General features: G+C 49.9%; 1 protein-coding gene across 2 annotated transcripts; it reads right to left on the minus strand.

The window, feature by feature from the left end:
* Positions 1 to 4775: 4775 nt before the first annotated feature.
* MLEC (malectin) lies at positions 4776 to 27630 on the minus strand. Of its 2 annotated transcripts, none has more exons than XM_044444208.1 (5): positions 27269 to 27630; positions 17232 to 17410; positions 16273 to 16449; positions 13067 to 13124; positions 4776 to 12058 (listed from the first exon to the last, which is right to left on the minus strand). In XM_044444208.1, exons 1-5 carry the CDS (start codon positions 27489 to 27491, stop codon positions 11829 to 11831), a joined length of 867 nt encoding a protein of 288 aa, XP_044300143.1. In that variant the 5' UTR covers positions 27492 to 27630; the 3' UTR covers positions 4776 to 11828. The 2 variants fall into 2 exon arrangements, with proteins under 2 accessions (XP_044300143.1, XP_044300144.1); XM_044444209.1 differs by lacking the exon at positions 27269 to 27630 and adding an exon at positions 19711 to 19755.
* Between the last annotated feature and the right edge of the window lie 9 nt (positions 27631 to 27639).

Below are 27639 nucleotides of genomic sequence, written 5' to 3' on the forward strand. Positions count from 1 at the left end.
TCTGCTCCTGCTGCTCCGTCTTCTCCCACAACAGCAGCCCTGCGATGTAGGTTGGGCTGCGAGGCTCTGCTTGGCCCAGTCACCCACTTGGCTCCGCGGCTGAGCGGGACCAGGACCCGGGGCGCCCGCCCTGCTTTGGTGCCTGGGCCCATCGGCCCGGCCGCGCCGGCGCTCCGCCGGGCGCACGCGGGCGGGCGAGCGAGCGGGCGGGCGGGGCTGTGCGCGGAACCCCCCGCCTCGAGGTCGGCGCTCGCTCCCGGCCGCGCTGCCCGCTTCAGCAAGGAGCGCATCGGGGCGGCCGCGCATTTCCGCGCGGCAGGCGCCCCTCGGGAGACCTAGCGGACGCGGAAGGCTCTCCGGGGCGAGGAGCCGGCGCCCTCGGTCGCTGCGCAGGGCGGCGTGGTCGCGCCCGAGCCCGCAGAGCTGGGAAAGGCGCCGCTCCTCCCGCGCCGCTCGAGCGTTGCTGACCATGAAAGATTCTAGCAGGGCAAACTGTCAGCGGGTCGCTCCAAGTAGCTCAAGCTGTAAGCAAAAGAATGGGACCCACTCCAAGGAGGGCGGAGGGTTGTTTCCTTCTTCCTTCCCCACCGGTATTTTTACATGGACATTTTGCTCAACTCTCAAGTCAGGGTCCAGAAGGGGAAGGCTGCTGTTCATCGCTGATACTCCGCTGTACAACCGCCCAAACAAACCTTTAATAATGGGAGGACAGCAGCAGACCCATCTGTCCGCCATTGCCAGCTTTCTTCAAGCCTGAGGTCTGTCTTATTCCAGTCTTTGCAGCCCCAGTTGGGACTTACCTTTAGTCTTAATGGGGATGCCCACCCGCATGTTTTAAAAATCTCTTTTCTTGCTTCCCTGAAAGAATATTAAGATGCTGGGACACCCACCCTAAGTTGCAGGCATACACATTGGGGGGGGGGGCCAGACTGGAAAGGCCCGTGGACCACCTGGGTGCATGCGGGTCAGCTCACATGATAGCAGGTGCTGAGCTGCTGGAGCAGGCTTGGCCTCGGGCACCAGGCAGGAAAGGCGAGGTCTGTAGCCTGCGCTCAGGGCAGCTTGTCAGCAGCCTGGCCAAGGCAAAGGCCTGACCCTTCTGTGCCTGCTCTACATCCAGAGGAGGATCAGGCCCAGGCACACCCACACAGGACTCACACAGGTGGGGAGCAGGTGCTCCTCCCTCAACAGCTCAGGCAAGAGCGGCGTCTGCCGGGGCTTGCTAAACACTCCCCACAAACCAGTGCCATTTCTCCAAAAATGTTGTTTCATCCACTGAGATAGGTCTTCTTTCAGGATGGAGGACGAGACCCCAAAACCAGCAGAAGGTTGTCAGTTCGGCTCTTGCTGGCAGTAATGCAGGGCTGGGTGAAGCATTTCGGCCTTTGATAGTGGGGTGCACAGCAGCCAGGACACTGCCTGATGAACAACGGTGGGGCCTGGGCCTGCGACTCCCCTGCCCGTGCCAGGCGATGGGGACACAGGGAGGCAGCCTCACGCAAACCTATCACTTTCCCCCAGAGTGCCCGAACTCCCAGTTTGTCCACTCGGTCTTCCCTATTGGTTAGAACCAGGTCCAGGAAAGCTGTTCCTCTAGTGTCTCCCTCTACTTTTTTGTAGGGTAAGGTTAATCAACACATTAGGAATTTCTTGGAGGGGCTGTATTTGGCCAAATTTGTCTCACAACAGGTAGCAGGGAAATTGAAGTCCCCCCCTAATGACATGATGCCTCATTGGCAATTTGTGTTTCAAAACTTTAATCATCATCTTGACTGGGTGGTTGGCAATAGACTCCAACCACTGTGTTCATTTCTTCGTGCTCCATTAATCCAGGTGATCTTGATGGGACCACTAAGCCCATCCTCCTGTATTTCAAGGTCATGCCGTTTGTTTCTCATTCTCTGGGCATTACTGTTCACACTGAAGACCATGTGCTTTATACTCTAGCTTTCTTCCTACATTTTTGGAAGACTTACTGGGCAGTGTTAGAGCTCTTCTCTCTGTTGTGGTGCACACACTTTTGCCTGTGGTTACACCCAAGTGTACTTCTCCCTCTCTGGCAGGACTCAGTTTAAGGCCCTCCTGATAAATCCGTCATGCTGTGGCCAAGCGCCTCCTTCCCAGTCCTTGCAAGGGGCAACCATCCCTTGGCAGCAGCCTGTCCTTCAGGAAGTGTAGCACGCGGTCCCAGAATCCAGATCTCTTGTGTCAACACTACCTTCATTGCCGGGCATTCTGCTGGAGCATTTTTCTTTCCTTGTTTATTCCTCTTTCAAGACTTGGAAAGATGGAAGGGAAAACTATCTGGGCTCCAAAGTTCTTGACTTTCCTCCCCAGGGCTTCAAAGTCTTCAGAGTCAAGAGGCAGAAATCCTTAAAAATGCTTGGCGATTCCTCAAATAGCCACAATAACAGAAGCTCAGGTAGAGTATATAGCACAGATTAGGAAAGACAGCACCAAGTCCAAGAGGTCACCAGCGTGGTTAACAAGCATGGTAAAGGAAGCCATTAGAGAAGAGAAGGCTTCCTTCAGAAAATGCAGTTCTTGCCCCAAATGAGGAAAACAAACGGCAGCACAAGCGTGCAGGAGCGAAGCGCAAGCAAGCCCTAAGAGAGGCAAAAATTTAAAAAATGAAGAGTATTCTTCTAAAAACATTGAGCCAGCAATTTTTAAAATCTTTAAATATTTTAGAAGCAAAAAACCAGCGGAAGAGGCAGCTGTCTGCTGGATAATAATGCGTTAAAGGATTACTAAAGGAGGATAAGGGGAGTACAGAGGCTGAATGAATTCTTTTCCTCTGCTTTCACTGCAAAAAATACAAGGCGGATTTCTGTGCCTGAGTGGATTTTTTCGGGAACAGAGCTGGAGCAACTATGGTAAACCATGGTGACAGAAGATGAAGTTCTTGGCCTTATTAACAAAGAAAGTTTGGGTCCAGATGGTACCCATACTAGAGTCATTAAAGAACTCAACAGAAGGACAAACCATGTGGAAAAAGATTTGGAGTTATTTGAGAATGATCCGGTGCGCCTTGTTTACCTGGACTTCCAGAAGGCTTTTGGCAGAGCCCTTCACCAAAGACTCTTAAGCAAACTTGCTCTTGAGCCATGGAATAGGAAGTCCTCTTAGGAATCAGTAACTGGATCAGAACAGAAACCTGAGGAGTAAATGGTAAATTCCCTCAATGTGGGGATGCAAAGAATGGGGCCTGCACTGGGATCAGCTGCTTTTCAACTTTGGACCTGGAATTAGGAGCGAATTGGCTAAATGCATTAATGATACCAAATTACTTAGGGTAACTAAAACCAAAAGAGATTATGAGGAGCTCCCAAGAAGCCTTTTCAAACTGGAAAAAAGAGAGCCAGTGTGGTGCAGTGGTTAAGAGCATGAGACTGGGACTCAGACGACCTAGGTTCGAGTCCCCGCTCGGCCATGGAGCCAACTGGGTGACTTTGGGCCAGTCACAGACTCTCAGCCCAACCTACCTCACAGGGTTGTTGTTGTGGGGATAAGATGGAGGAGGAGAGATGATGCAAGCTGCCTTGAGCCCTTTGTAGGAAAAAGGCAGGATATAAATCCAAAAAAAAAAAAAAAAGGGTGTCAGTACAGCACATTTGGTTCAGAGAAAGCAAGGGTAAAGTATGCATGTTTGGCGAAACCCTCCAGCTTCGTGGATGAGCTGGCAGGACCTGAGCTAGTGGTGACCAATTCAGAAATCGCTCCTGGGATTGTGGTTGACGGCACGGTGAAGATGCTCTCCAAGTATGCAGGTGCTGAGAAAAAGGCAACCTTCTTGTCAGGCTTGATTAGGAAAGGTATTGAAAATAAAACTGCCAAGATCAAACTGTTCTGCAATTCATTCGGTGTGACTGCTCTTGGACTTGGTCTTCATTTCTGGTCATTGCACTTAAAGGATATCACAGAACTAGAAAAAAGTGCAGAGAAGGGCAACTAAAATGATCAAGGGGCTGAAGCAGCTCCCCTATGAAAAAAGGCTGAGATTGTCCACTTAGGGAAAAAAAGCAAGGGGAGACATAGCTGAGGTGTACGACATGGTGGCAGAAGCGGGCAGTGAAACTTCTCTCTCCTTCCTTGCACGAGAACTCAGGCAGGTCATCCCAGGAAGCAGACTGCTGGGAGGTTCTGGACAGGTAAAAGGAAGGGCTCCTTCACACAGCACAGAATTAAGTGGTGGAATTCCCTTGTGTGAGCTGTCCTGACAGCCCCCAACTGGGGCAGCTTTAAACAGGCTACTGGACAAATTCATGAAGGAGGCGGCTATCGCTGTCTTCTAGCGAGAAGGCTACGAGGGGAAGCAGTGAGCCTTCGCACACTGGTTGTGGGGGACCTGGGCGGGAGGAACTTGTGGGGAGCAGGTGGGCTGCTGCGTCAAGAGCGTGGTGGGCTGCACCCAGCAGTGCTCTCTTGATGCTTTTATGTCAAGAAGCCCAAAGGCCATTTAGAACCTCTTTCTCCAAGTCTCCAAGTGCAGTGAGAGAAGTCAGATTTTAAAATGCCAGACCTCTTTGATATGAATAGGGATGCATAGCAAAGCAGGTTTCAGCCAAGAGCCAAGAACACGGTTGCCTGGATGCTGCAAGAATTCCTGCAGAGACGAGGTTTCAGATGAAATCTCTTTGGCAGCCAATGCGTACAAGAGCAGCTGTGGTGCTTTTGGGGCCCCCAGTTCCATGCAGCCCAACCCTTTAAACATATTCCAACAGAGAAGAAACCCCAACTTTCTTCCCCCTAAAGAAAGCACCAGTTCATATGAATGACAATATAATTTCTTTTTATTTGAACACACTGCTGGTTAAAACTGCCAAGCAGTACAGTTTAGAATATCTCCCTCAACCAGACATCCTGGGAGAAAAAAGCCAACACAAATAAAAACAAAACAAAAACAGCTAAATGTACCAAAAATTGGAGGGGGGAAGGAAAGAGAAATTGACCCAGAACATCTCACCCATAAACCATTAAAGCAACCTTTTCACAAAGCCAGCGCAGTCTGTGCTTTTTATTCTTTGCCCAAGCTTGATACTAAACACACACACCCGTAAGAAAAAAATCACTGCAAATTATTAAAGACAAAAAGCAAAGGACAATTAAGGACATGATGCTCCTTCAAAACCTTGTGTTAAATGTGAAGTTACAGATAATGAAAATCAACTCCACCCAGCCTAGGCATGTGACCTTGAAGGTTACATCTGGGTGGTCCGAAAAGCCCAAGCAATCAACTTTCCAAAAGCCTATGGATGCCTTATTAGCAAGCAGGGGCATGAAGCCAAACGTGGGTCCACATCTGATGCCAACAGCCAGCAGAGCAAACGGGGATCAGTTAACTGATAACTGGACCTGCAAGAGCCCCACTGTTAATGGTCTCCTTACAAACCTGGAGCACATGGGTCAACATTGGTGCATTCTTGTTTAGGAAGTGAGGTAAAATAAAGATCTGACCATCCCCTGGAGTAATGTCAACATCTTTCAACAAGGCACTCCCTAAAGGCACCCCAAGAATCACTTCTCACAGACGCAGCACCCAAAAAGTTACTTCTCTGTCCAAGGAAGTAACATGAGGACAACTAGTCCTGGGTCCAAGAACAATGCAGACGCAGAGAACCTTAGTCCCCAGGCCCCAACAGAGTCCTGTCAAAGTGGTTTCATTCTTCTCAGATACAATCATGGGTGAGGGCTCTGGCACCAGGACAGGCTCAACACCCTGAACAAGACCTGGAGGCGGCCTGCATCTCCTCCACCAGCAGGTCCAGCTGACCCACAGGCACCCGCTGCTTCTGGCTTCCCCCATCCACGATCCCCAGCCATGCCTTCTTCAGCCACTAAGTATTCTATATAAGGGGGGAAATGTGGTGGAGACTAGTGTCATGGGCTTCAAGGAATGGGCAGCCTGGCCCACATGTCCTTGGAGGGGGGATCCAAGGGTTGGCCTAACACACTGGGGCTGAAATTTCCAGTTTTTCCATACCGATTGTGACCGCTTGTCCCTGCAAGAGCGGACTGTGAAGTGCTGGCCTCGTGAAATCTCTTTCACTGGAAAAAATACAAACACATCTCCTCTTCCTCAAGCACTCTTTACAAAATAGAAGCATCTTTGGAAGAGTGGACAGTATTCAAGTCTGTGAAAAATAAAGTATTTACTAGCTGGAGATGAGTGAAAAAAAAAGAAAAGGATGGATGGAGGGCATCCTATCGATATTGGCCAAGGATCTCTGCTGGCCAGTTAAGGTATATGCAGCCCCCATGAAGGTTCTCTCCATGACCACGACTCTCCCATCCAGCTGAGTCGGCCAGAGCTGGGAGAGGCAGCGAGCGCGCGCGCATCTCACTCACCCACCTGCACGCAGTCATGGTGGGTGGCCACTTGCTAAACCACCTGCAGCATGCCTAACAGGTAACTGGACTTGCCGAAGGGGAGACGTCCCGCCTTGGTCTTCCAGCTGGCTACGACATGGATCCCAGTGCCAAGCAGCAGCACCTGCCTCGTCTCCCCAACCCGTCCCTCTTTACACACTGTGCCTTTTTTTGTCAGAGCCTCAAAAAGCCCAAATTTTTAAAAATCAGTCTCTGAAAATTGCAAAGCTGTGCTCATAATTTCTAAAAATGTCATTTTGCACACTTGCGCTTTTCTGGCTTTCCAAATGTGTGGTCCGAGTCAAGTTCCTTGTTTCAGCTACCAAAGGCGTGTTCAAGTGTAGCAGGTTAACAAATGAACCACTGAGACTGCAGGCAGGCGAACTGCAGTCGCAAGGGACCGAATTTCAACTTGCCAATTGAAAACTGTCAAAAAGGGAGGGAAAGTGGCAAAAGGTGGCGAGAAGAGTAATATTGCACATTTACCAATGTCATCCTCTTGATTTTAATTGAACTGACAGTTCTCCATTCCTTTTTGAACTTTCCTGAAATCTACAGCAGCTCCAAAACGGGGAGAGAGCACTCCCCTCTTGCCTCCTCTTCAGTTTTTTAGCGCACTTGCAGTCATGGTCATCTGACAGTTCTGAACCACTGGCGGAAAGAGACACAAACTGAATGGCTGGGAAGGAAACTGAGCAAGCAACAGAGGAGTTAATGCAGACATAAAATCCCCGTCCTTTACTTCCAGGCATTAAATCTGAGTACACTTCTGCAGTTAAAAAGAAAAAGCCTATAAGGAAGCTTTTGTGAAAGGTTGGGGAGTTTTTATTTCCTTTTTCTGGAGTAGCTGGAGATGATGGGTAAAGGTGGGGGGATCTGGAAACGGCTGGTTTAACACTTAAACTGGAGAGGACTCAATTGCCGAGGAGGAGCCCCTGTGCTGCCCCTTTAGGACAGCTGCTGCAGCCGTCTGGTGCTTCTGCTCAGACTCTCAAGTCTCTCCTTGCTTACTCCTCCCTCAGCCCTTTGCAGCCATATACAAATTCGCTGCTGGACTCTCACCAGACAGCTGCAAGTGAGCCCTCATGAAGGGCAACACAACAACACAATTGTAACTCCAACTGTGCATTTTTAGGCACCATTTTTTAAAGCCGGGGCAAGTGCTGCTCCCGCGTCAGCGAAAGGGCAGTCATTGGCAAGACTGCAAAAGGCAAATGGCACGGGCGGCTCTCCAGCCATTCTCAGCAGCCTATGATAAACTGCCCTGCCAGTTCGGGTGGCACAACAGGCCACGGTGAGCGCGAGCCACCCTAGGCAGGTCACGGCTTCTCGGGGTGGCCTGCCTGCAAATATGCCACCCTCCAGAAGCCTGGGTGGAATGGCACAGCACCGCCAGCGCCTGTGGGGCAAGCGAGGCCGCGGAGGACAGCAACCGCCACCAGGGCCGCGCCACAGACACCTGGTGTGGCCGTCGATGGCTGCGAGCTTCGGGGGCTCGTAGGCACGCTCCCTTTTCCTCACATGCCAAGATCAGCAAACAGGAGGTGCAACACAATAGCCTATTTACTCAAACTTCCTCCTTTTTTCCCAGTAGGAAAGAAAAGAAAGCTCACAGGTTTCAGTGCTATTTTGGCTTTACAAGTGTGCACTGAGTGCAGAGTTACTGAAGAAGAAACTGGCGTTTCGATCTGCATCCAGTCCTGCCGGGCCTTGGGAGAGCCTTGGCTCGGTGCTCCACTGCTGCTGAACGTCCCCCCGCAGGCAGCTCTGGCTCCCCAGCCAGGCTCAGCAGCAGCCAGCCAGATGCGCAGCCTTCCCTCCCTCTCTCTAACACCTTGGCCGGGCCGCCTGCTCCAGCAGCTTCCTTGCTGGTTTGCTGGAGCCCTGGGCTCCTGGCGCACTCACAGGGGGCTCTCCGTCAGGGCGACTTACCGCAGCCTCGCACGGCACGGCAGCGACATGCTCAGTGACGTTCTGCAAGCGGCTGTCAAGGGACGTGCAGCCTCTCCAGCGGGCCTGAGACCAAGGGCTGTCCGTCCCGGCAGGACCCCAGCAAACGGGGGGTGTGCTGCTGGCCGATCCTTGCCTCCTGGCAAAGCAGAACCCCCAGCATGGTGCTGGAACAACTCAGCGCCCCACCTGTGGGTGAGGGCTGCCTCCCTGGATGGCACTTCAGGTTCCTTCACACAGGACTTGAGCAAATTAGTCGGCCCATATGAGCGGAAGAGCATTTCCATCCCACAGCTCTAGCCTAGCTCTATTTGATGGAAGGCAAGCTGGCAGGGGTCTCTTCTGGGTCTCCCCCCCCCCCGACTATGCAGGAATGGAAGCCCGCCCACCATGCTGAAGTGGCTTTAGGCGTATAAATCTCAGCACGTGACGTGCACTGCTGGCAGATGGGGAGAAGGTTTGGTTCAAAGGAAACTGCTTTCCCACCCACTCCTCACTGCTTAGAAGAGGAAAGAGAAGTTCCTTAAAACAGAAGCTTCTTTACAAGCAAATCCTACCTGAAAATTTAAGAAGGCACAGCACATGCATTCAGATTAGATTCCAGCATTCCTCTACTTCCCTCCTGCACTGCGCCCCTGGAACGAGGGCACTCGCTGCTCTCGCATGCACACAAATGCTAGAGCGGGGGGACGATGGCAGCCGAATTCAGAGACGGCAAGGGAGAGCCGCTCCCTCTGTGCTTGAGCTGGGCTGCGAGCAGGGACAGTCCTCCACCTTTCCTTCTCCCACGGGACTACAGTGGACGGTCACGGAGAAAGCAAGCCGCAGGCTCCCCACTGACCCACCAAGCAGCGGATGGCTCAGCCTTCTTGCCGATTTCAGAGGGTGGGAGAGTTTTTCAAGCACTCAGTACCATTAGTGACATATGATGACTTTTTGACAACTGGCAATAGTGAAGGGGAGGAAGGGAGAAGAACTCCACTGCCCCCTTTCCTCAGGGGACACAATTCTCTCACAACACGGCCTGTGAGAGGAGAGCACACGCTTGACCTGCCCACAATGCCAAAGCTAGAGCAATCGGCCTTTTCTCCTTCAGGGATTAACAACTCTCTGGAATGGGGCAGATGGGGCCCCAGACTCATTCAGGGAGGCAATCAGTAGCCACCCAGCTCTTCCAAGCGAGCCAGACGGGGAGGCAGGCCATTGCGCCAGCACGTCCACCTGCCAGCTTCTTCTCGTGGAGGCACTGTAGCCCTTCTTTGCCTATGCACCTTCCCTCTGCTTCAGGCCTCCAAGGAAGTAAGATTCTCGAGGAGGAAAACAGACTTTGTGCCACAAGCTAGCTGACCTGTTTATTTACCAACTCCAAGACAAGCAGCTCCACAAAGATTTTCATCAAGCTAAAGGCAGCCCCCAGTGCCAACCATCGCATACCCGAGCACATGTGCCACCAGCTGCCAGGCAGGCCTCCTAGAACACACGAGCCCCCAAACTGAGCCAGGCAGAGAGCGGGGGCTTGAAAAATGCAGCACCGTCTTCCTTTCCCTTCAAGCAAGGTCTCAAGCCACGGGAGGGGAGGAGGGTGCAGAGGATGTTGACCAACAGCACAATGGAATCTCAGGGGGCACCCAGCTTCCGAGTCCAGAGTAGCACCAAGCCCTGGCAGGGCTCGCAGGGTGCTGCGTGAGGCTCAACCAGGAGCAAAAACAAGGCAAAAACCAAGCACAGGAAAAGGAGGGGGAGACGCCCCAGCGGCTTCAATTGTCTATGCGGTTTTCTTTAAAAATGTGACTTGGGGTTGGGAGGGAAAACGGACTGGGTCTGATGCATTTATTGCAGTGTGACACAGTGGCTCCGTTCACTGGGATTATACTGCGGATGAAAAACCAGCAGTCCTGGGGGTCACGCACACCGAGATGTCAGGTTACAGGCACCCATCCTCAATGTTCCAGTATTCTGGAAAGGCAAGTGAAGCCTGCCAGTCAAGGCTCAGGACACACACTCAGTCTGGGCTCTTCTCATGAATGGCAACAGGACGTGGTAAGCAAGGCGCTGCCAGCCATCTCCCAGAACACCCTGAACTGGAACTCTTGCATCATGTGGGAACATGTGGAGGTGTCTGCAGAATGGGAGAAAATAAGGGCCCAGGGAAAAGATCGACACAGGATGGGCCTGTATGGCCGGTCGCCCATCCAGGATGGCATGGACACGATCTCTGCAATGGATGCAACAGGACTCAAGACACAAAGAAGCGTGTACCTTCTTACACCAATAAGCATACACCAATACCTCATTTGCAACTCTGGCCACGCCACACTCTCCAGTATGCACAAAAAGGCCCCTTCCAGGTGACCCAGGCAGAGACTCTCTGCAATGCCACGCTGCTCCTACGCTAAGGTCACCCAACCACACCCAAGGTTTTCAGGTCCATATCAAGAAGTAGAACTGAAGCATTTTAAGCTGTATCCAAAGTAGTCTTCCCTAACCTGGTGCCTTCCAAGTGTGTTGGGACTACAATTCCCAACATTCCCAAGCTTGGATACTGAGATTACAGTCCAACATCTCTGGAAGATACCAGGCTGGAGAAGGCTGGATCAAGGTCTCCTTGCCCAGGAAGAAAAAAGTTCCAAGGTTCAGACATCTTCTGGAGAAGGGAAATTAGGAGGGCCATGGGAAGAATTAGAACCGATTCAGAAGAGCCCCAGAGCTCCAGCCTTTCCACACTCTGGCCACCCGCCGGGCCAAGGCAGTGGGATGGTCCTAAGCAAAGAGAAATTTGAAGCCACAATGGATAGCCAGGGAAAGAAATCCTCCAAGGACAAGCAACAGGTGCCATGTCAGTGTTGCTTGGGCAAGAGGAAAAATGGCCTGCCTGAAACGGAACCCTTTCCCAGGTGAAAGGTCAGCTCAGATGTTACAGTGACGATGGAAAGCGCATTTGTAAGGCAAGGCAGCCAAGCCAGGCCAACCAGACCACCCTGTTTCAATAGCCACAGGCCCTTCAGGCCAGAGACGAACCAGCAAAGGCGACCCTTTTCTCATCCAGAAATAAAGGAAGTACCGTGTGTTTCGTGACAAACATTCCAGCAGAGGCCATGAAACCAGTCCGACCCCAGCAGCTCTGGCACAAGGGCCAAGGGGTCCAGTGGCAGAGCCGCCTCTGCAGACATTGTGCTGTCCCCACCACGCTGCTCCATCATGCTCCCTGCAAGGAGCCGCTTCCTCAGCACCAGAGGGCTGCGAGTATCCAGGCTCTGCCTCAAGGTTCCTGTGTAGGAAAGGCAGCTGCTCAGCGCACACCTGGAGAAGCCCCAAAGTTCACCGAAGGGAGGGGGAGGCGGCTTGCCCCAAAGCAGGTGATGCAACTGCTCCCTGGATTGTATCGGCTGCTCCTCAACAAACCTTTATTTTACTTAAATTATTTGAAACATGGGGAAGCCAAAACAGCCTCTGTGTTTGGCCTCATTCTTCCCCTCAGCTCTGCAGCCGGCCATGTCGTGTCTTGTCTCTCACAACCTGCACAGGCAGAAGAGAGTAGGGATGAAAACACCGAAGGCCACTAAGATCGGGAACATGAGGCTGCTGTTGTCCGAGGCATAAGGATTTGGTGTGCGGGGCCCTGACTGGACTCGGTTCTTATTGGTCTGCTTTTTCGTGCTGGAGCCTTCTTCATATTCCTCTTCATCTTCCTCCTCCTCCTTTTTCTCTAGGCCTGGGTGGGGCTGCAGCTTTGGAACATCTGTGGGAGTTAAGAGAAGGTGTGTCAGATACGGAGGAAAAGCAGACAACAGGCAGCACTGGGGTCTGGGACTAAAGCTGTGGAAATATTTTATATATTTGTATTGTTATTTATTTGTTGGAAGCCACCCCGAGGCTTATGCAAATGGGGCGGCATACAAGAATCCCAAATAAATAAATAGATAGATAGATAGATAGATAGATAGATAGATAGATAGATAGATAGGCAGGCCGCAGCACACATTCCAGTTTAAGGCACACACTTGTGCTAGTTTAATATGAATATTATAGATATATGAACCATACAGATATGCACAGGAAGTTGCTGAAGACCACATATGATGGCACACCCAGATTTGGTTCTGCATAAGATCTGGGCTCTTCATACAAAGGTGTTCACATTTGTTGGGTGTTCTTGCTGGCCAAGCCTAAATGTGCGGTCACCAGCCCTTCTGTCCTGATTAAACGCCCACCACTGCCCATTCCCAAACAAAAAGCTGGGCACACTCCAGGTCAGAGGCAGGCACAGCATCACCCCCCCCCCCCCCCCCCCAGCATTTCCTGATGGAAAAACTCCTGGGAGAATGACCAGCCGGGAGGCCGAATCCCAGGAGCTCCTGCAAGGCCCCGCGCCTGGGCCCAAGCAGAGGCTTCTTCCGCCCACTCCTGGTCCTCAACACAGCCAGCACAATGCCCTGCCTGGAAGGAGCACAAGAAAGACGTGCGGGCAAGCGCCTTTTCCCCAGGGCCACGAGAGATGAGGGGCGGGGAAGCCGAGGCGGCAGGGTCTTGCAGTGCCCAACAGGGCTGGTAACAGGCAACACAAGACGGGTTGGGCCAGCCGAAGCCTACGGCCAGCGGCAGCTCGCCAGTGTGACAGACCGGGCAGGAGCCGCCCTCTGTCCGTGGGCAGCAGTGGAGGAGCGTGGCAGTCAGCTGCCACATGCTGCTGCCAGCCAGCGGCGGGGAGAGAGACGCTGACACCAAACGGAAGGGAAAAGCACCTCACCGTCTACGGTTCCTCGCAGGAGGTACAGTGCACAGATTTTTGGATTATCATAGTACCCCTGTGGGAAAGGAAAGCAGAGATGAGCTTCATTCACAATCATGGACCAATCCAGAACTGCCGGCAGTCATTTCTTACTGAGAGGTTGCAAAAAGCCAGCTGATTATCAATTGCGAGCTGGAACATCATTGTCAACTGTGAAATAAAGTGTATAGAAGCTTTATACTTCAGTACGTAACCTAAGAAAACCCCGCCGGCCCCGGCCCCATCCAGTCCAGCAGTCTGTTCACACAGTGGCCACCCCGCTGCCCAAAGGATCCTGCACACCGGACACGGGTGCAGTGCACCCTCTGGCCCAAGTCCCCCACAGCAGTGTGCACAGGAACGTCTGGCACCACACAGCCTTCAAGACCAGCAGCCACTGGGAGCCGCCTCCTCCTCTTAGGCTATGGATGTGAGTTAATATTTAGATTTGTGGGAGGGAAGAGATCTGAGAACATGATGATAGAACTCTCAGTTGAGCAGTTCCATACTAGGGTACGCAGGTGGACTATTTAGATCAAGGCAATTTAAAATTTCTGACTGAGCCATCAAAAATCATGAATGAAAACCAATCTTCAAGTTCTTCCTTCATGCGTTCCTGAGTAGGCACCAGTGTGAATTAGGGCTCCCAGTAACACTGGCCTCAGTTCTGAGGGCTGCTGCCTGTATAGCCAAAACAGGAGCATTCATGCCCCAGAGGGGGTACCGGCAGGTTTGAGGGAGCCCCAAGGTATGAGCAAGTTTGCAAAAGATGCTTGCACAACAACTTCAGTGAGGTGGCAAACAGAACACTATTTTTTTTTTTTTTAGAAAAACACTTTTGATTTAGAAATGTTTATCCTGCCTGAATGTTTCTCAAGGTGACTTACAAAGACAATACACACCCATGCAGATGTAAAGCCACAAAACCCAGGAGGCCTTAGCCCCTTGGCCTTCTGATGCAGCTAACTTTGCACTTCTTTTTGGCTATGGAATCCCAGGGCAACAGACAGTGGGAGCAGGAGGTTCTTCTTGGTGTGTGTGGCCGGGGAAGTACTGCTACTTTGGCCGCTGAATGGACCGTGCCTGCCTTCTAGGGCTATTGTGCTACTTGTGAGAATCAGAGGGTACAACTGTGTGGGGGATATTGGTCCCCAGCCCCTGGCACAAGTCAAACTGAGGCTCCCTTGGACTCTCAAATGGAGGGCAATGATTTGGCAGTCTTGGTGCATAAGCTGCCGAAGTGCTTCCTTTAAGACTCTTTTTTTTTCAGAGCATGTCTGTTCCTGGGCAGTGCAGTTTATTTCCACGACGTGCTTAAGTTCCGTATTTTTTATCCTTGGCAGGGGAAAGGGGATCTCAACTTGTGAATATGAATCTGGGATACCGTGATTCCTCTTCATGGTCTCTGTGCATCATGCATACGGGCTCTGCACACGCAAGAGGGCTGTTTCGGGAAGGTTCCAAACCTGAGATTTGTTCAGTGGGAACTGCTGCCCCGCCTGCTCAGGCGCGAGGGAGGGTTCCCGCCCGATCCTCACTTTGTCTTCAACCGCCAACTCAGTTCCAGCAGAAGCTCCTTCTCCACTCTTTGTAGTAATATATATTTTGTCTACTGTCCTTTTTCTTCATACTTGGCCCTTTTCCTTAGCCTTTGCTGTAAAAAGCCCTGCACAGTTCTCCTCTCTGCATTCCTACCTTCCGACACAAAATTTCCACAAACGTATTACTACCTGTTTTCTTGTCTCTCCTCCTCTGCTCGCCAACTTCCACCTTCTGATCGCCTGCCCTTAAAGGTGCTCAGGACACCCTGGTGGCCCAGGCAACCCTGGTTCCACTCACCGGCTCCTCCACCTGCCTCTCGGTCCCAATAGCATCGCTCAGGGCCGAGGAGCGAGTGGCCCTCCACTCTGAGGGCCCACACACTCTGCTTAACAGCCCGGAGAGTCCAGCAACCAGCATACTGGCACGGTCCGGCAACAGCAAAGAAGGACCTCCCTGTCTCCTCACAATGGCTGCCAGGACGGATCATGCAGACCATCTCCACAGCCTATGAGCTGTCCAGCCTCCACTCTTTGGGAACAATGCAGGCTCACTCCACTCGAGCGACAGCAGCCTCCATGGCACTCGGCACTGGCGCATCTCTGCCCACCTCTGCGAGGCGACCTCCTGGCTGAATCCGTCGGCCTCTGCGATGCACTACCGCCTCCGTGTTTGGGCCAGGGCGGACTGGGCCTGCAGGAGAGTGGTCCTGCTGGCAGCTCTCTGACGGGGGTGCTGTCCCTCTCCATGGGTGCACTGCACAGAGACTGTGAAGTAAGGCAGGCTGCTTACCTGTACCTGTCATTCTTCACGTTGGTCTCTGTGCATCCACACAAACCTCCCCTCCTCCCCTCTCCAGTGCTGCATCCTGATGGCATTCTGCTCATACCGTGACCAAGGGAGGGCCATAGCCCCCACCCCCTGCTTTCTGGACATGGGGCCACAATGTCGGTTTCATGCCCACAAAGTGAGGATAGGGCAGGAACCCCTCTCTCATGCAAGGGTGAGGTCAGGGGAGGGGTCGCCACCAAACAAACCTTGCACACTGAAATGCGCGTGTAGAGTCCAATTGTGTGAATGCACAGATGTCCACTCAAAGAATGATGGTTACAAGCAAGCAACCTTACTCTTCTCCACACATTAGGGAAGCCTTTTCATCTACACAATGCCTTTTGATCTTTTAAAACTGAGGTGTATTATTACCTTCTGTAATAAGGTAATGAGAGAGAGAAAGAGCAAGACAGTAAAGCCTGCATCGTGCTGAGCCGTGTGTGATGCCTCTCTGCACACAGCCCTGTCAGGACTGGAGGAGACGTCCCACCCCCCTGAAATCACATCCTCAAAATCAGCATTTTCCCTCCCAACAAGAATGAATGGTGCTATTTCCAGAATTGAAGAGACAGTCTCAGAAAGGGCCTCAACCCATTTGCTGCTTTTTGAATCTTGTTACCATTGAGCATCAAACTGGGGCTTCTGCCTAAGTCTAGCTAGGGGTTCTTCAAACTTGCCCCGGAATACAGTGAATGGGTGACAAGGATAGACTTTTGAGAAGGGAATGACCAAGCACAAATAGGTAATTAGCATGCCTTCCCTATTAACATCTTAAAAAGGAAAAAGGCTGCCTCCACGCCAGCATCTGCTGTTACCTTCACAAACTCAATGTTTAGCTTCCCCGTGTACGTGGAAACCTCTCCCTGGACAGTCAGCTTCCCCTTTTTGATGCTGATTGGAATAATCTCATCATGGGCTGTGCTGTGTCCAACTCTGTCAAAGATGTCCAAGTCCTTCACCACCACGTGGCCATTCAAGCGCACATCGAACACCTTCAGGATGGGAGGGAGACAAGAGGCAAAGGAGTCATGCCCTGGCTGACTGGAAGGCAGACTGACACAGCGGACTGGTGCTGGTTGGCAGGCCCAGAGAATGGATGGCCACCAGCTAATAAAAACTTTGAACGGCGGTCCTGAATTTACTAATACTAGGGCATGACAGGACACCATTACTGGCATGGCCAAGCTCCACCGGCATCGTTGTTACATACATAGTTCGTAAGTTAACAAACATTCTTTCCAGGAAGAATGGAAACAGCTGCCTTTCCATGCTGCCTGATAAAAATTATCTGAAACTCAGAAACTGCAAGATATGTCATCAGCAGGTGTTAAGAAGATACTATTTTACTTATTTTGAGCTTCATCTTTCCGAAAGACTGTGAAGATGGCGCTCTTCCTCAGGCAGAAGGACAACACCCCCCTGGCAAAATAAGCAACATGGGAAACATGCAATTTTTGTTTGTCTCATCATTTTGGACACTTGGATAGTTAACCAATCAGGAAAATGTAGTGTCTTTCCATTACAGTGCCAGAAAGGAAGGGGACGGGCACCCACCAAGAGCCTTTGTGTGATTCCCTAAAATACGGTAAAATTCAGAGAGAACAGCAAGGGGGAGTGCAGCTCCATGCACTCCCCACAGGCATGCGGCACCTTTCAGATGCTGCTCCTGCCCACTCACCCACAGTGACACCTGGGCACGGATACTATATATAGCAGCTCAGCCCGTTGGAGATTCCCAACAGAATATGACCTGCCAAGATGACACATTTAGTACCTTTTGCTGGGACTGTGCAAAATAGACTTCCGCAAACTTCAGCACAAGAACGTAGTCGCCTTCCTCCTTGATGGGGACCTCATAACCAAACGTTTCCTCATTATAGCGTTCTGTCTGGTAGAGAATTTGATCCTCTGGGTTGGATCGCAAGATTGGCAGCTTCATTCCATAGTCGGAAGCTGTGAGCCAAACATAAATGTTAGCATTCCCACAGTACTTTGCATGGGCTCCTTTTTGCTTGTGTGCAGGCAGCCCTGGACTCCCTCCCCAATACTACTATTTGCAGAATTCTCCCAGAACAATCATATCAGACCTCAACAAGTTCCCTCCTCCCTGCAGTTTTTGGGGAGGCAATATCCTAATGAGAGACTCGCTCAAGCAAGATCTGGTGGCTAGAATGCTAGGGCTGAAATGCAGCTGGACATATTGAAATTTACTTGTACGCGGAATTTCTGGCTGCGGCATTTGTTTGCCATAGCAAAGTCAAATGCATACTATGTGAATTGGCCCTGTTGAGAAACAACCAGCCGGATTTTCAGTTGCTTCAGTGTCAGCAGCGACAACTGGAACTTTTTCCACTACATGACCCTGTTCCAAAATAGTGATATTTGAACAGTCAGTCAATTAAGAGCAGACTGAACATTTCCAAGGAACTTTGATGACATTATCCACTTCGTTCTGCTACACATGGCTGGAAGTGCTCACTCTGTTCCACAGCCAGCATTCTTCCCTCCTTCTCTTATGGGAAAGGGGTTGGGGTGGCAGGAAGAGCCAAAAAATGAACACTTTGGAGACAACAAAAGGGGCTTCAGACAATTAAGGAAGCAACATTAGACTGGCAACATCAGTTCAAAATTTTATGCCTGCAGGTCTGAGTCTGGAAATTCAAATGCTAATCAGAAGATTCAAGTTTGTTAATTCTGCATGGCAGCCCTTCAAATTTCCAAAAGAAAAATCACAGGCTTGCACACCCATACCAAGGGAGGCAGCTGCCTGCAACAGAACTGCCAGATTTACTGCATCCACCTTGCCTCCCAGTCTCTGCAGCAGGAAAAGCCTCTTGCTGTATCCTTGTATCTGGACAGAGAAAACCACCAAGTCTCCCAAAACAGAGGCACACAACAAAATCCCATTTTCACAAGTGTCTGCTCAAGGCATCTCTGCAGGTGCTACAACCCAGATATTAAACTGCTCTAAAGATCATGCCAGTTCTTACACTTTCACCTTCTAGACGTAATGCTCCTGGGGCGTAACAAACGTAACGCATGCCTCCAGCTTCAGTTCCGGATCAAGAACGTAAGAAAAGCCAGGCTGAGCCAGAGCAAGGATGCATCCGGCCCAGCGGTCCATTCAGCTCAGCGGCCGAGATTGTCTCAGCTCTCAGAAGCTGGGAAAAACAGTTGGACAGTTCTTCCTACTGCAAGGGACAAACTGGGAATCCCAGCCTCCATACAGAACACACACACAGCAGCCATAATGAGAAGAGAGTCTGTGATCGAGACTTCTAAGCAGCAGTCAAACAAGAATATTTTATAAGAAAGGTAAACCAGTCATCAGAAACATGAGAGGTGCTGCACAGTGTGTAAAGCAGCACACTGTGGAAAGCAGTTTTCTCAATGAAACACAAAAATCTCTTTTCCTGGCCCTCACAGACAGAGTGGGGAGAATGCCTCTTCAGCACGATGCCCCTTTTATGAAAAATGCATGTGTGTTATCTAAGAAAACACGCTTCTTGCTTCAGAAGTATCATGTATCTCATACAAACATTAAAAAATCACCTGAATACAACTCAGGTAGTTACGATTCATAAAGCCCAAGAATAAGGGCAACTTCTTATCATGGAACTTTCACCAATGCCAGAGAGACCCATGATCCCCAGTATGGACGGAGCAGAACCTCAATTATAGCAGCTGGCATGGGGCACTCTGGCACAGTGCGATCAATTGCTCTACTCTTGCTTCTAGAGACAGGAAGGCCCAGGGGGAAAAAATAGGGTTTCCTTGTATTTCTCTGTTTTCCCCCGAAAAATCAGAACATTAGCACATTTTGGATTATGAAAGGAGTCCTTTTTTCTTTCTTTCTCTTTCAGAACCCCTGCCAAGAATGCTTCCTGTATCAGTTTGACACTGTGGAGGAGACCAGCATGTAGAACTACTTTGCCAGGAATTTTTCTTGGTACAAATCAAATAATAAACTAAATGATTCTAATGGTGTCTTTGTTTTCAATACTGACTCCCTGCTCGCTTCTCATAATTGGCCGTTTGTTGCAAACATTAAAACTGTTTAAAAGTAACTTCAATTACTAAATTTGGAGTTAGTTTGAATAAACCAAAATTTAAATTGCAGCACTTGCTTCTACCCACCACCACAGCTGCCACAAGCAAGCCCGCTAGTGAAGATCACTGTCGTGGGTGCTTAAAAATATGGAACTGGAACCCTGCAATAACAGTATTTTCAAACAACGTTAATGTAACACTACCCAGGCAGATCAACGCTGAGTCGGGACAAACGCTTTGTCTAAGGCAGGGGTCAGCAACCCGCGGCTCTGGAGCCGCATGTGGCTCGTCCATCCCTCTGCTGTGGCTCCGTTGCTCAAAATACGCATCACAACCGCCAATGTGCGACACACGTCGGCACGCGATTTGTTGAGCTTTTCGACCCCCGGTAGGTCAACCATGGATAAATCCAAGAAAACAAAAGTTTCAGAAGAAAACAGAACATTTAATGGTACGTGGGCAGATTCATTTGCTTTCACTACTGACGAGATTGGTTTACCAGTATGCTTCATATGTGGTGAGAAATTGGCAAACAACAAAAAGTCGAAGGTTGCAAGACATTTCCAGAATAAACACACAACCTTTGCTGAAAAATATCTGGATGGAGAGAGAAAAAAAGCCATTTCAGAACTGATGCGGAAGGTTGATCTGAGCAAAAATCAATTCAAGAAGTGGATCAAGTCTGGAAATCCAACTGCATCTGCTAGTTTTGTGGCCGCTCAGGAAATAGTCAGGCACAGGAAGCCGTTCACAGATGGAGATTATATAAAATAATCATTCATTGATTTCATAAATGCAACACACTATAGTTTTTTTTATACAAAGCATAAAGGTAAAAAACGATATATGCAGTGTTATCTTCATTTTAGATGTCAAAAGGGTTTTGGGGCTCCTGGTGTTTTCTTTTCTGTGGAAAATGGGTCCAAATGCCTCTTTGAGTGTTTAAGGTTGCCGACCCCTGGCCTAAGGGAAGTGGGTAAGTGAGAGGTAAGCTGACATACAAACTAGTACACTAGACGGTCGTATGGGTTAGCTACCCCTAAAGTATGTATGTATGTATTTAAAACTTATGTATGCCGTCCCTTACGCATGGCATCTCGGAATGGCTTACAATCATTAAAACAACACAATAAAACAGTAAGAAATAACAATAAACCAGAAAAAATACTATTAAATAAGTTAAATAAAAGTGACTGATAAACATTAAAATTTTAAATTAGTTTTTAAAATAGCAGTTAGATAAAAAGATTTTAACCTGACGCCAAAAAGAATATAAACTCGGCACCAGGCACACCTCTCTGGGGAGCATATTCCATAATCTAGGAGTCACCGCAGAGAAGGTCCTCCTCCGAGTAGATATCCTTTTTACCTCCTTCAGGGAGGGTTCTTGGAGCAGGGCCAAGATCTTAAGGGGCGTGAGGGCATATAAGAAGACATTCCTTCAGGTATCCTGGTCCCAAGCCATTCAGGGCTTTATAGGTCAAAACCAGCACCTTGAATTGGGCCCGGGCTTCAACTGGAAGTCAGTGGAGCTGACAGAGGACTGGCGTTATATGAGAATAACAACTGGCCCCCGACAGCAACCTGGCAGCTGTGTTCTGTAGCAGCTGAAGTATCCGGACCGTCTTCAAGGGCAGCCCCATGTAGAGTGTGTTACAGTAAAGTAATGGTGTTCCCAGTGCCACCCAAAATATATCGCTACCAGAGGCAGGACAGGAAATGGTGCCCTTATCCCAAATGCAAAACATATCATACCCTAGATCAGCCAAGATATTTTGGCACCACAGCCACTTTTTCTCCTCCCTGGCAGTAAAAATGCAATAGTAATTAATTAAATGATTAATTATTTCTTGCCCATTCAGCATATCCCAAATCTCATGCTGCCTAACGCAAGAGGAGCTTTAAACGCACAGGGTGCATAAGCCCACGCACACAGTTATTACATACTTTCATCTCTCCCTTAGCGTCTCCCATGGCTTCAGAACCTCTATCCACCCCTGGCTGCAGGGCAGCTGTCTCTGCCCCTCTTCTTGCAAGGGGCGCAAGTGTCCCAGTACATCCTCTCCATGTGGATTTCTCCATCTTCAGGGGTACTTGGCTAGTGCCTTTTAAATAAGATGCTGACTCAGGCATGTAACCCTCACTGTTTCACAACAGTCAGAAACAGTCCTCCCCACCCTGATGCCCTGCACATGTCTTGGGATGCAAATCCCATTGTCTCAATCTAGTGTGCCCAAGTGGAGGGCACCAGGCTGGGGAAGGGTGTGTTAACAGTAAATTGCTTCACGCTACAAGAATGAACCGAAGCTCTGCTTTTCATTCCCCTTGCTTGCCAAATTTGACCTTGAGTAAGGCCATCCCCAACTAAGCCAGATGGGCAGAAGAAAACATCAGAGTGAGAATAAGATCTAAGAGAGGGGCCCCTCGCAGGCCGCCCTGCTTTGATGCGGGTGAGAAATGCCGTCTGCACCCTCAGATGGGTCACAGATATGCTCCAGTGGCCGCAGTAAATTCAGGTTAAAAAAAGTTTCACACTGTAAGATAAATTAAGCCAGGGGCCTGAGACAGCAAAAAGCAGTACCCAAGCCCAAGTGTATGTGACTCCACCTTCCTTTAAAGGCTCAAAACGAAACCAGATGCAGGAGGAGTGGGAGGGGGAAACAAGGGCCAAAAAGGATTTACTAGCATTTACATATCCTTAAAATGCTAAAGAAAAACCCAGGGAAAATGAACACCGGGCACTCAAGCGGCAGAAGGCTGATCTGATCAGCTGATATGGGAACATGATCTGTAAATACTTCTGTTTACCACCTCCCTCTCTCAGCTGACTTTCACAAAGCATTTTTGATATTACAGTTCTAAAGAGGCCACTTGACTTACTGTTTTAACTATTTATTCTGACTCATTTTTGCAAAGAAAAAAGGTACCAAAAATAGCACCCTAAATAAAACTGCAGTTGCCCTCCCAACACCGACTGTTCCTTTTTAAAAAAATGCTGAATCTAGTGCCAAAAAGCTTGCAACAGGTGCCTATTCTGAACACGCACAAAGAGGAAGGGCAGAATCTTCCCACTTCATTCTTCAGTCTCTGTGTGGACCTCTTTTTAAACAGGAAGCATTCTTTTCTTTCTGTCCGCCAGCAGCCAGCCCTCCTGGCTCACCTGCAGGAAAGGGAGAGTGAGGCTCTGTCCTCTGGCCAAGCTGCAGCGCACGCCCTGCCCGCCCCCGCACTACCAGGGTACCACCTAATGACATGAAAGAAAGCTTCAGTACGGGACTGTTGTTATGCCACTCTCTTCGCCATTCCCATTTTATTTATTTATTTATTTTCCAATTTATATCCTGCCTTTTTCCTACCAAGGGCTCAAGGCAGCTTACATCATTCTCCTCCATCTTATCTCCACAACAGCAACCCTGTGAGGTAGACTGGGCTGAGAGTCTGCGACTGGCCCAAAGTCACCCAGTGGGCTCCGTGGCCGAGCGGGGACTAGAACGCAGGTCGTCTGAGTCCCAGTCCCATGCTCTTAACCACTACGCCACACTGGCTCTCTGTACCTTATTCCCACTGTACCTTATTTTTCAGATTGCAAAACACTGTTCTAACTGACCTCCATCAACCTGGTGGTGCACCCCTCCCATATTTTTGGACTGCAATTTCAAGCATGCTGGCTGCAGCAGATGCAGGTTGAAGTCCAGTCCATCTGGAAGGCACCAGGTTGTGAAACTTATTCTAAACTAAACTACAGAAGAGCAGTGGGTACATATGCAGGAATTGGCGCAGCCGAGGTCCCTCTTTTCATCACAAATGTACCCAAAACAGCCACCAGTACAGAGTACATGGGATCTTGCCCAAGCATTCACTTGCCCAAGGATGATGGGCTGGAAGCGAAAGGCAAGCCCCTCTGTCCTGCAGAGCCCTACAGGTCAGCGAAGGAACAGATCCCATACAGGAGGGCACACCCTTGCATGTCACCAATGCCGTCTTCCTCAGCATCACCTCTCAAGAGCAGAATTTTGCTGCAAGGCTGTATGAGCCTCGCCACAAGATCCAGCTTTTGTAATCAATATGAAAGAGCACTGGAGAAACATCTCCTAGGCAACTTTTTCCAAGCTGGTGCCTTCCAGATGGGTTGGATGACACCTCCCTGCCTTCCCAATGCATCACAAAGGCCTCAGTTTGAGAAAGATCTGCCCTGTCACCCCTGAGCCATATTCTATTTCAAATTTATGGATTTAATGGTGCTCTGAAGATGTTCATCATGGTGCTTCTGCACAACTTTATCCTGGCACTGTTCTGATACCGCCTTGAACTTCATGATGCTGTTTGCTTAGATATATTCTCCCACAAATTCTAGGCCCTTTTGGACACAAATGTCTGTGATTTCTGGGTGGGTTACTCCTGAGTTTATTCAAGTATCCTACAGCAAGGAAGCTGAACATTTCTGTAACCAGTAAGTGCCAACTTTTTCTTAACTTTTGTGCCACAGTAAAATATTTTGCATCTTTGTAACACAACAAAACCTTAAAAGGAAGGGGTATGTACTTCTGCAAGGTGCTGTAAAATGAATGCCTGCCTAAAACATATGTTTGAAAAAACACAGTCATCAGAAGCATAGATTTGTGCTGCTTTGAATCAGCAGGTCAAATTGGGGAAGAAACTGAAATCTGTACAAAATTGAATTTCCAAATAAATTATGCTTTTGTTTTTAAAAAAACAATGCAAGTTTCTAACCCTCATGGTTGCACATGGCAATTTGAAAGCATTCAAACTGAAGACAGAACAAGTTCTTCACAGTGTTTCAGTGTAATGCTATGTAATTATCAAAGCTGAGCAGTTTCTGTACAAATTGGCATGGTTCTAGATCAAATATCTATTTAAGCTGCACGATGATGTTAGATGTTGATATAAGCAGGCATCAAGTTTTTGCCACGTGCTCACAAGGACAGAATGGTACAGCATTTTACCATAAGGAGAAAGATTGCATCCTGTACCTCTAAAGACCATTGGAAGACTATAAGCATTGCCAAAACTTTCCATCTACTTTGCACAATATCAGAACCTGCTAAGTTTTCACCTGTGATGCCTTTTTCCTTGCAAGAAACTATGCAGATCGATGTACCATGTATCACAGAGCTGTGGGAAAGCGCTTGTGCCCCGCTCTCTCCTTGAAGAAGTCTGCCACACAGCTTAGAATAGGCTGGCTACTCGACAATTCATAGATCCAGAAACTGGCACGCAGCAGAAGCCAAGAGACATGGACAAGAGATTTTGAATTAGTCACAGAAGGGGAAATTGCAGCCAAGAGAGGGAGAGCTACGTTTACAGAGCCTATCTTGAACTTGCCTCCCTTGATATGGGCTGAACTACAACTCCCATCACCACAGCCAGCATGTCTACTCATGCTGGTTAAGAATGATGGGAACTGCAATACAGCACATCTGAAGGGCACCAGGACAGAGATGGCTGCTGTACAGATGTCTTGGTTCAATTAACCTACAGAAATAATGAACTTGTGTGAAATAAGTGGCTTCTATCAAGTAACAGACAAACGGCTCAACAGATTTCACCCTCAGGTGCCAGAGAGATCAAAAGGTCAGCACAGAACAGATGAAATAAGGAGGAGATTTAATGCACAGGGGGAAAAAGATCAAGGCCATTTTTTAATCTAAGCCACTAAAGAAGGCTGAAAATGGCCAGCGCCCTGTAGCCACAAACGGTTCCCAGGCAAAGCACCTGGCATGCTTGTGGTTAGCATTTCATCAAAAACATGGGCCACAAGCATCAGCTCTGAGCAGATGAGAGCCCGCCAGCAACCACCCCCACCCTCTTGCATACACCAACCAAAATGAGAAGCAGCCACAGGCTCAAGTTCAAGGTTCCCACATCTGCAGTTCACCAATCATAGGCAGGCGGCAGCAGGTGGTACGTTTGAGAAAGGGAGCAGCCCCAGAAGGAGCAAAGTCCAGCAATGAGAGCTGCCAACACAGCACCAACTCAGAAGGATATTGGTGGGAAGAAAAGGCAAGGGACAACGAAGAGGAGCCATGGGAAGGGCAGCAGGCAAGGAAAGAGAAAAGCAGGGCCAGTGCAGAGAAGTCCTAAGTGCAGGAAGAGCCAAGCCAAGGCACGCAGGCCACTGCAGTGAGAGAGACAGCAGGAGCCCCGAGGCATTCAAGGTCACATGGGCTGTGTGAACCTTTCTCCTTTTCCTGCAGCATCCCACCCAGAGAGTGGCAAGGAGGCATACTCCTCCTGGCTGCAAGACTGCTGTGAATGGGAGTGGAAAGGGAGAAGAAATACAGGGAAGGGAGTGCCCAGGAGCCGAGTCCACTGCGTGAAAAAGCCAGGCCAGCAGGGCAAGACTGCAGCAGGCAAGCCAGGAGAGGGGCAGGGTCCAGGAAGACAGAGGAAATGGGACTACATGCTACATCAGCCACCCCAAGATGTTTGACTACAACTCCCATCACTGCTGACAAGTGTCTGTGCTGGTTGGGGCTCATGGGAGCTGAAGTCCACAATATACAGGTTCAGGAAGGCTGCGGTAAAGCGATGGGACTTAGGAAGTCCAGGACTTGCAATATGACAAAGTTATGCAATGCTTTGCAGTGTTCTAAGCATTTTGCCTACATTTTCTCAGTAAATCTCTCAAACAGTAAGGCAGACTAGTCTCATCAATCCCATTTAAGAGTGGCCTTAAAGTAATGCAGGCTGCAATTCTTTACCTACTTATGTGGGAGTGATCGCCTTGAGCTTCTCCATAAAAAAAAAAACAGAGGTACAACTGCACTACTAGGAAATTCATAGCTGTGTTAAGATTTGAGCTGCAGGCTTTTCAGTTCACATTCTTAGCTCCGGCTCCAGCTTTGAACTATTAATTATTACCATACAACACCAGGGCACAGAATTTGCATGATAACAACACTTTTATAATTAAGAACAGGAAGCTGTTCCCTAGGCTGGTGTATCTAATCCATGGTAACAAGCATGCAGAGTTATTGCTGATAATGAGCAGTGGTGTTAATCCAGATTAACCTATTTGGAGCACGAAAAAGCCTTACTTTATTATTATTCCTTTGGAAGGAAGTCCAAGAAAAGACTCAAGAGTTACTGGAGAAACAGCAACAAACCATTCCACTAGATCACTCCAACAGTCACTGCCCGCCTCCAAAGCAGCTACCAAGATCCCACGAAGTTCATGCACAGAAGAACGGCCATTATCCGATCTTCAGAGATAAGCAGGAGGTGGCTCCAGCATCCAGCTAGCATGACTGACAGTCATCTATGAACCTCTCTATCTTAGAGGCTGCCCTCAAGCCTCACCATAAGTTAATTACAGGACTTCCTCAATTTGCAACTCCACAAACAGAAGAGGGCAACACGATCCCCGAACACATCTTCACCGCCAGGCAGGCACCTCCTGCACATGAGATGCTATCTTGCCTAACAGGAGCTTATTAGGCACAGCACCCTGTTCACTTTTTAAAGAAAAGCCATCTAATGCAGGCTTCTCCAATATATAATACTCCAGATGTTTTAGACAATGACTCTGGTCAACCTAACCCAGCCCGAACACACCTGGAGGGAACCAGCTTAGGGAAGCAATTCCCAACAGCAACTTCCACCAGCTAGATGGGGTTGCTAGGAGTTGCGGTCCAGCCCCCGGGGGCGCCCTCTTGGGCAAGGGCCGCCTTGCGCCGCCGCCCGCCCGCCCGTTCCCGTCACGTGGCGGGGCGTTCCGCACGCCGACCGGCCGAGGCTCACCTCGTCCCACGCGTCCCTCGAGCGGGTCCTTCCGGAAATGGATGCCGTGCACGTCCACATGGGCCTCCCCGCCCGAGTTCACGGCCCAGATGACGTTCTCCGCCAGACTGGCCCCCTCCGCGGAGAGAGGCGGGAGAGGCGGCAGGAGCAGCAGCGCCAGCGGGAGCAGCACCGAGGCGGCCAGCCGCGGCGGCGGCGGCCCGGCAGCCACGACCGCCGCCATCCCGAGCCCTTCCGTGGCCGCTCAGCTCGGCACCGGTCCCTGCCCGCCGCGCTTCCTCCCGCACATGCCTGCCGGCCGGCCTGCCTGCCGGGCGCCTACCGCACAGACCGCCCTCACACCTACACCTCCCCGCCGCAGCCGCCTCGGC

The sequence above is a fragment of the Varanus komodoensis genome, unplaced genomic scaffold (genome assembly GCF_004798865.1).
Source record: "Varanus komodoensis strain SLA01 unplaced genomic scaffold, ASM479886v1 scaffold44_3, whole genome shotgun sequence".
Classification (NCBI taxonomy): Eukaryota; Metazoa; Chordata; class Lepidosauria; order Squamata; family Varanidae; genus Varanus; species Varanus komodoensis.

Excerpts from the sequence above, each read along its gene's own strand:
- MLEC (XM_044444208.1), bottom strand. The coding sequence starts at position 27,491 with ATGGCGGCGGTCGTGGCTGCCGGGCCGCCGCCGCCGCGGCTGGCCGCC. Across the intron at positions 13,125-16,272 it reads TAAACATTGAGTTTGTGAAG|GGGTACTATGATAATCCAAA; the intron begins GTAACAGCAGAT and ends CCTTTCCCACAG. Across the intron at positions 12,059-13,066 it reads CCTGCGAGGAACCGTAGACG|ATGTTCCAAAGCTGCAGCCC; the intron begins GTGAGGTGCTTT and ends TAACTCCCACAG.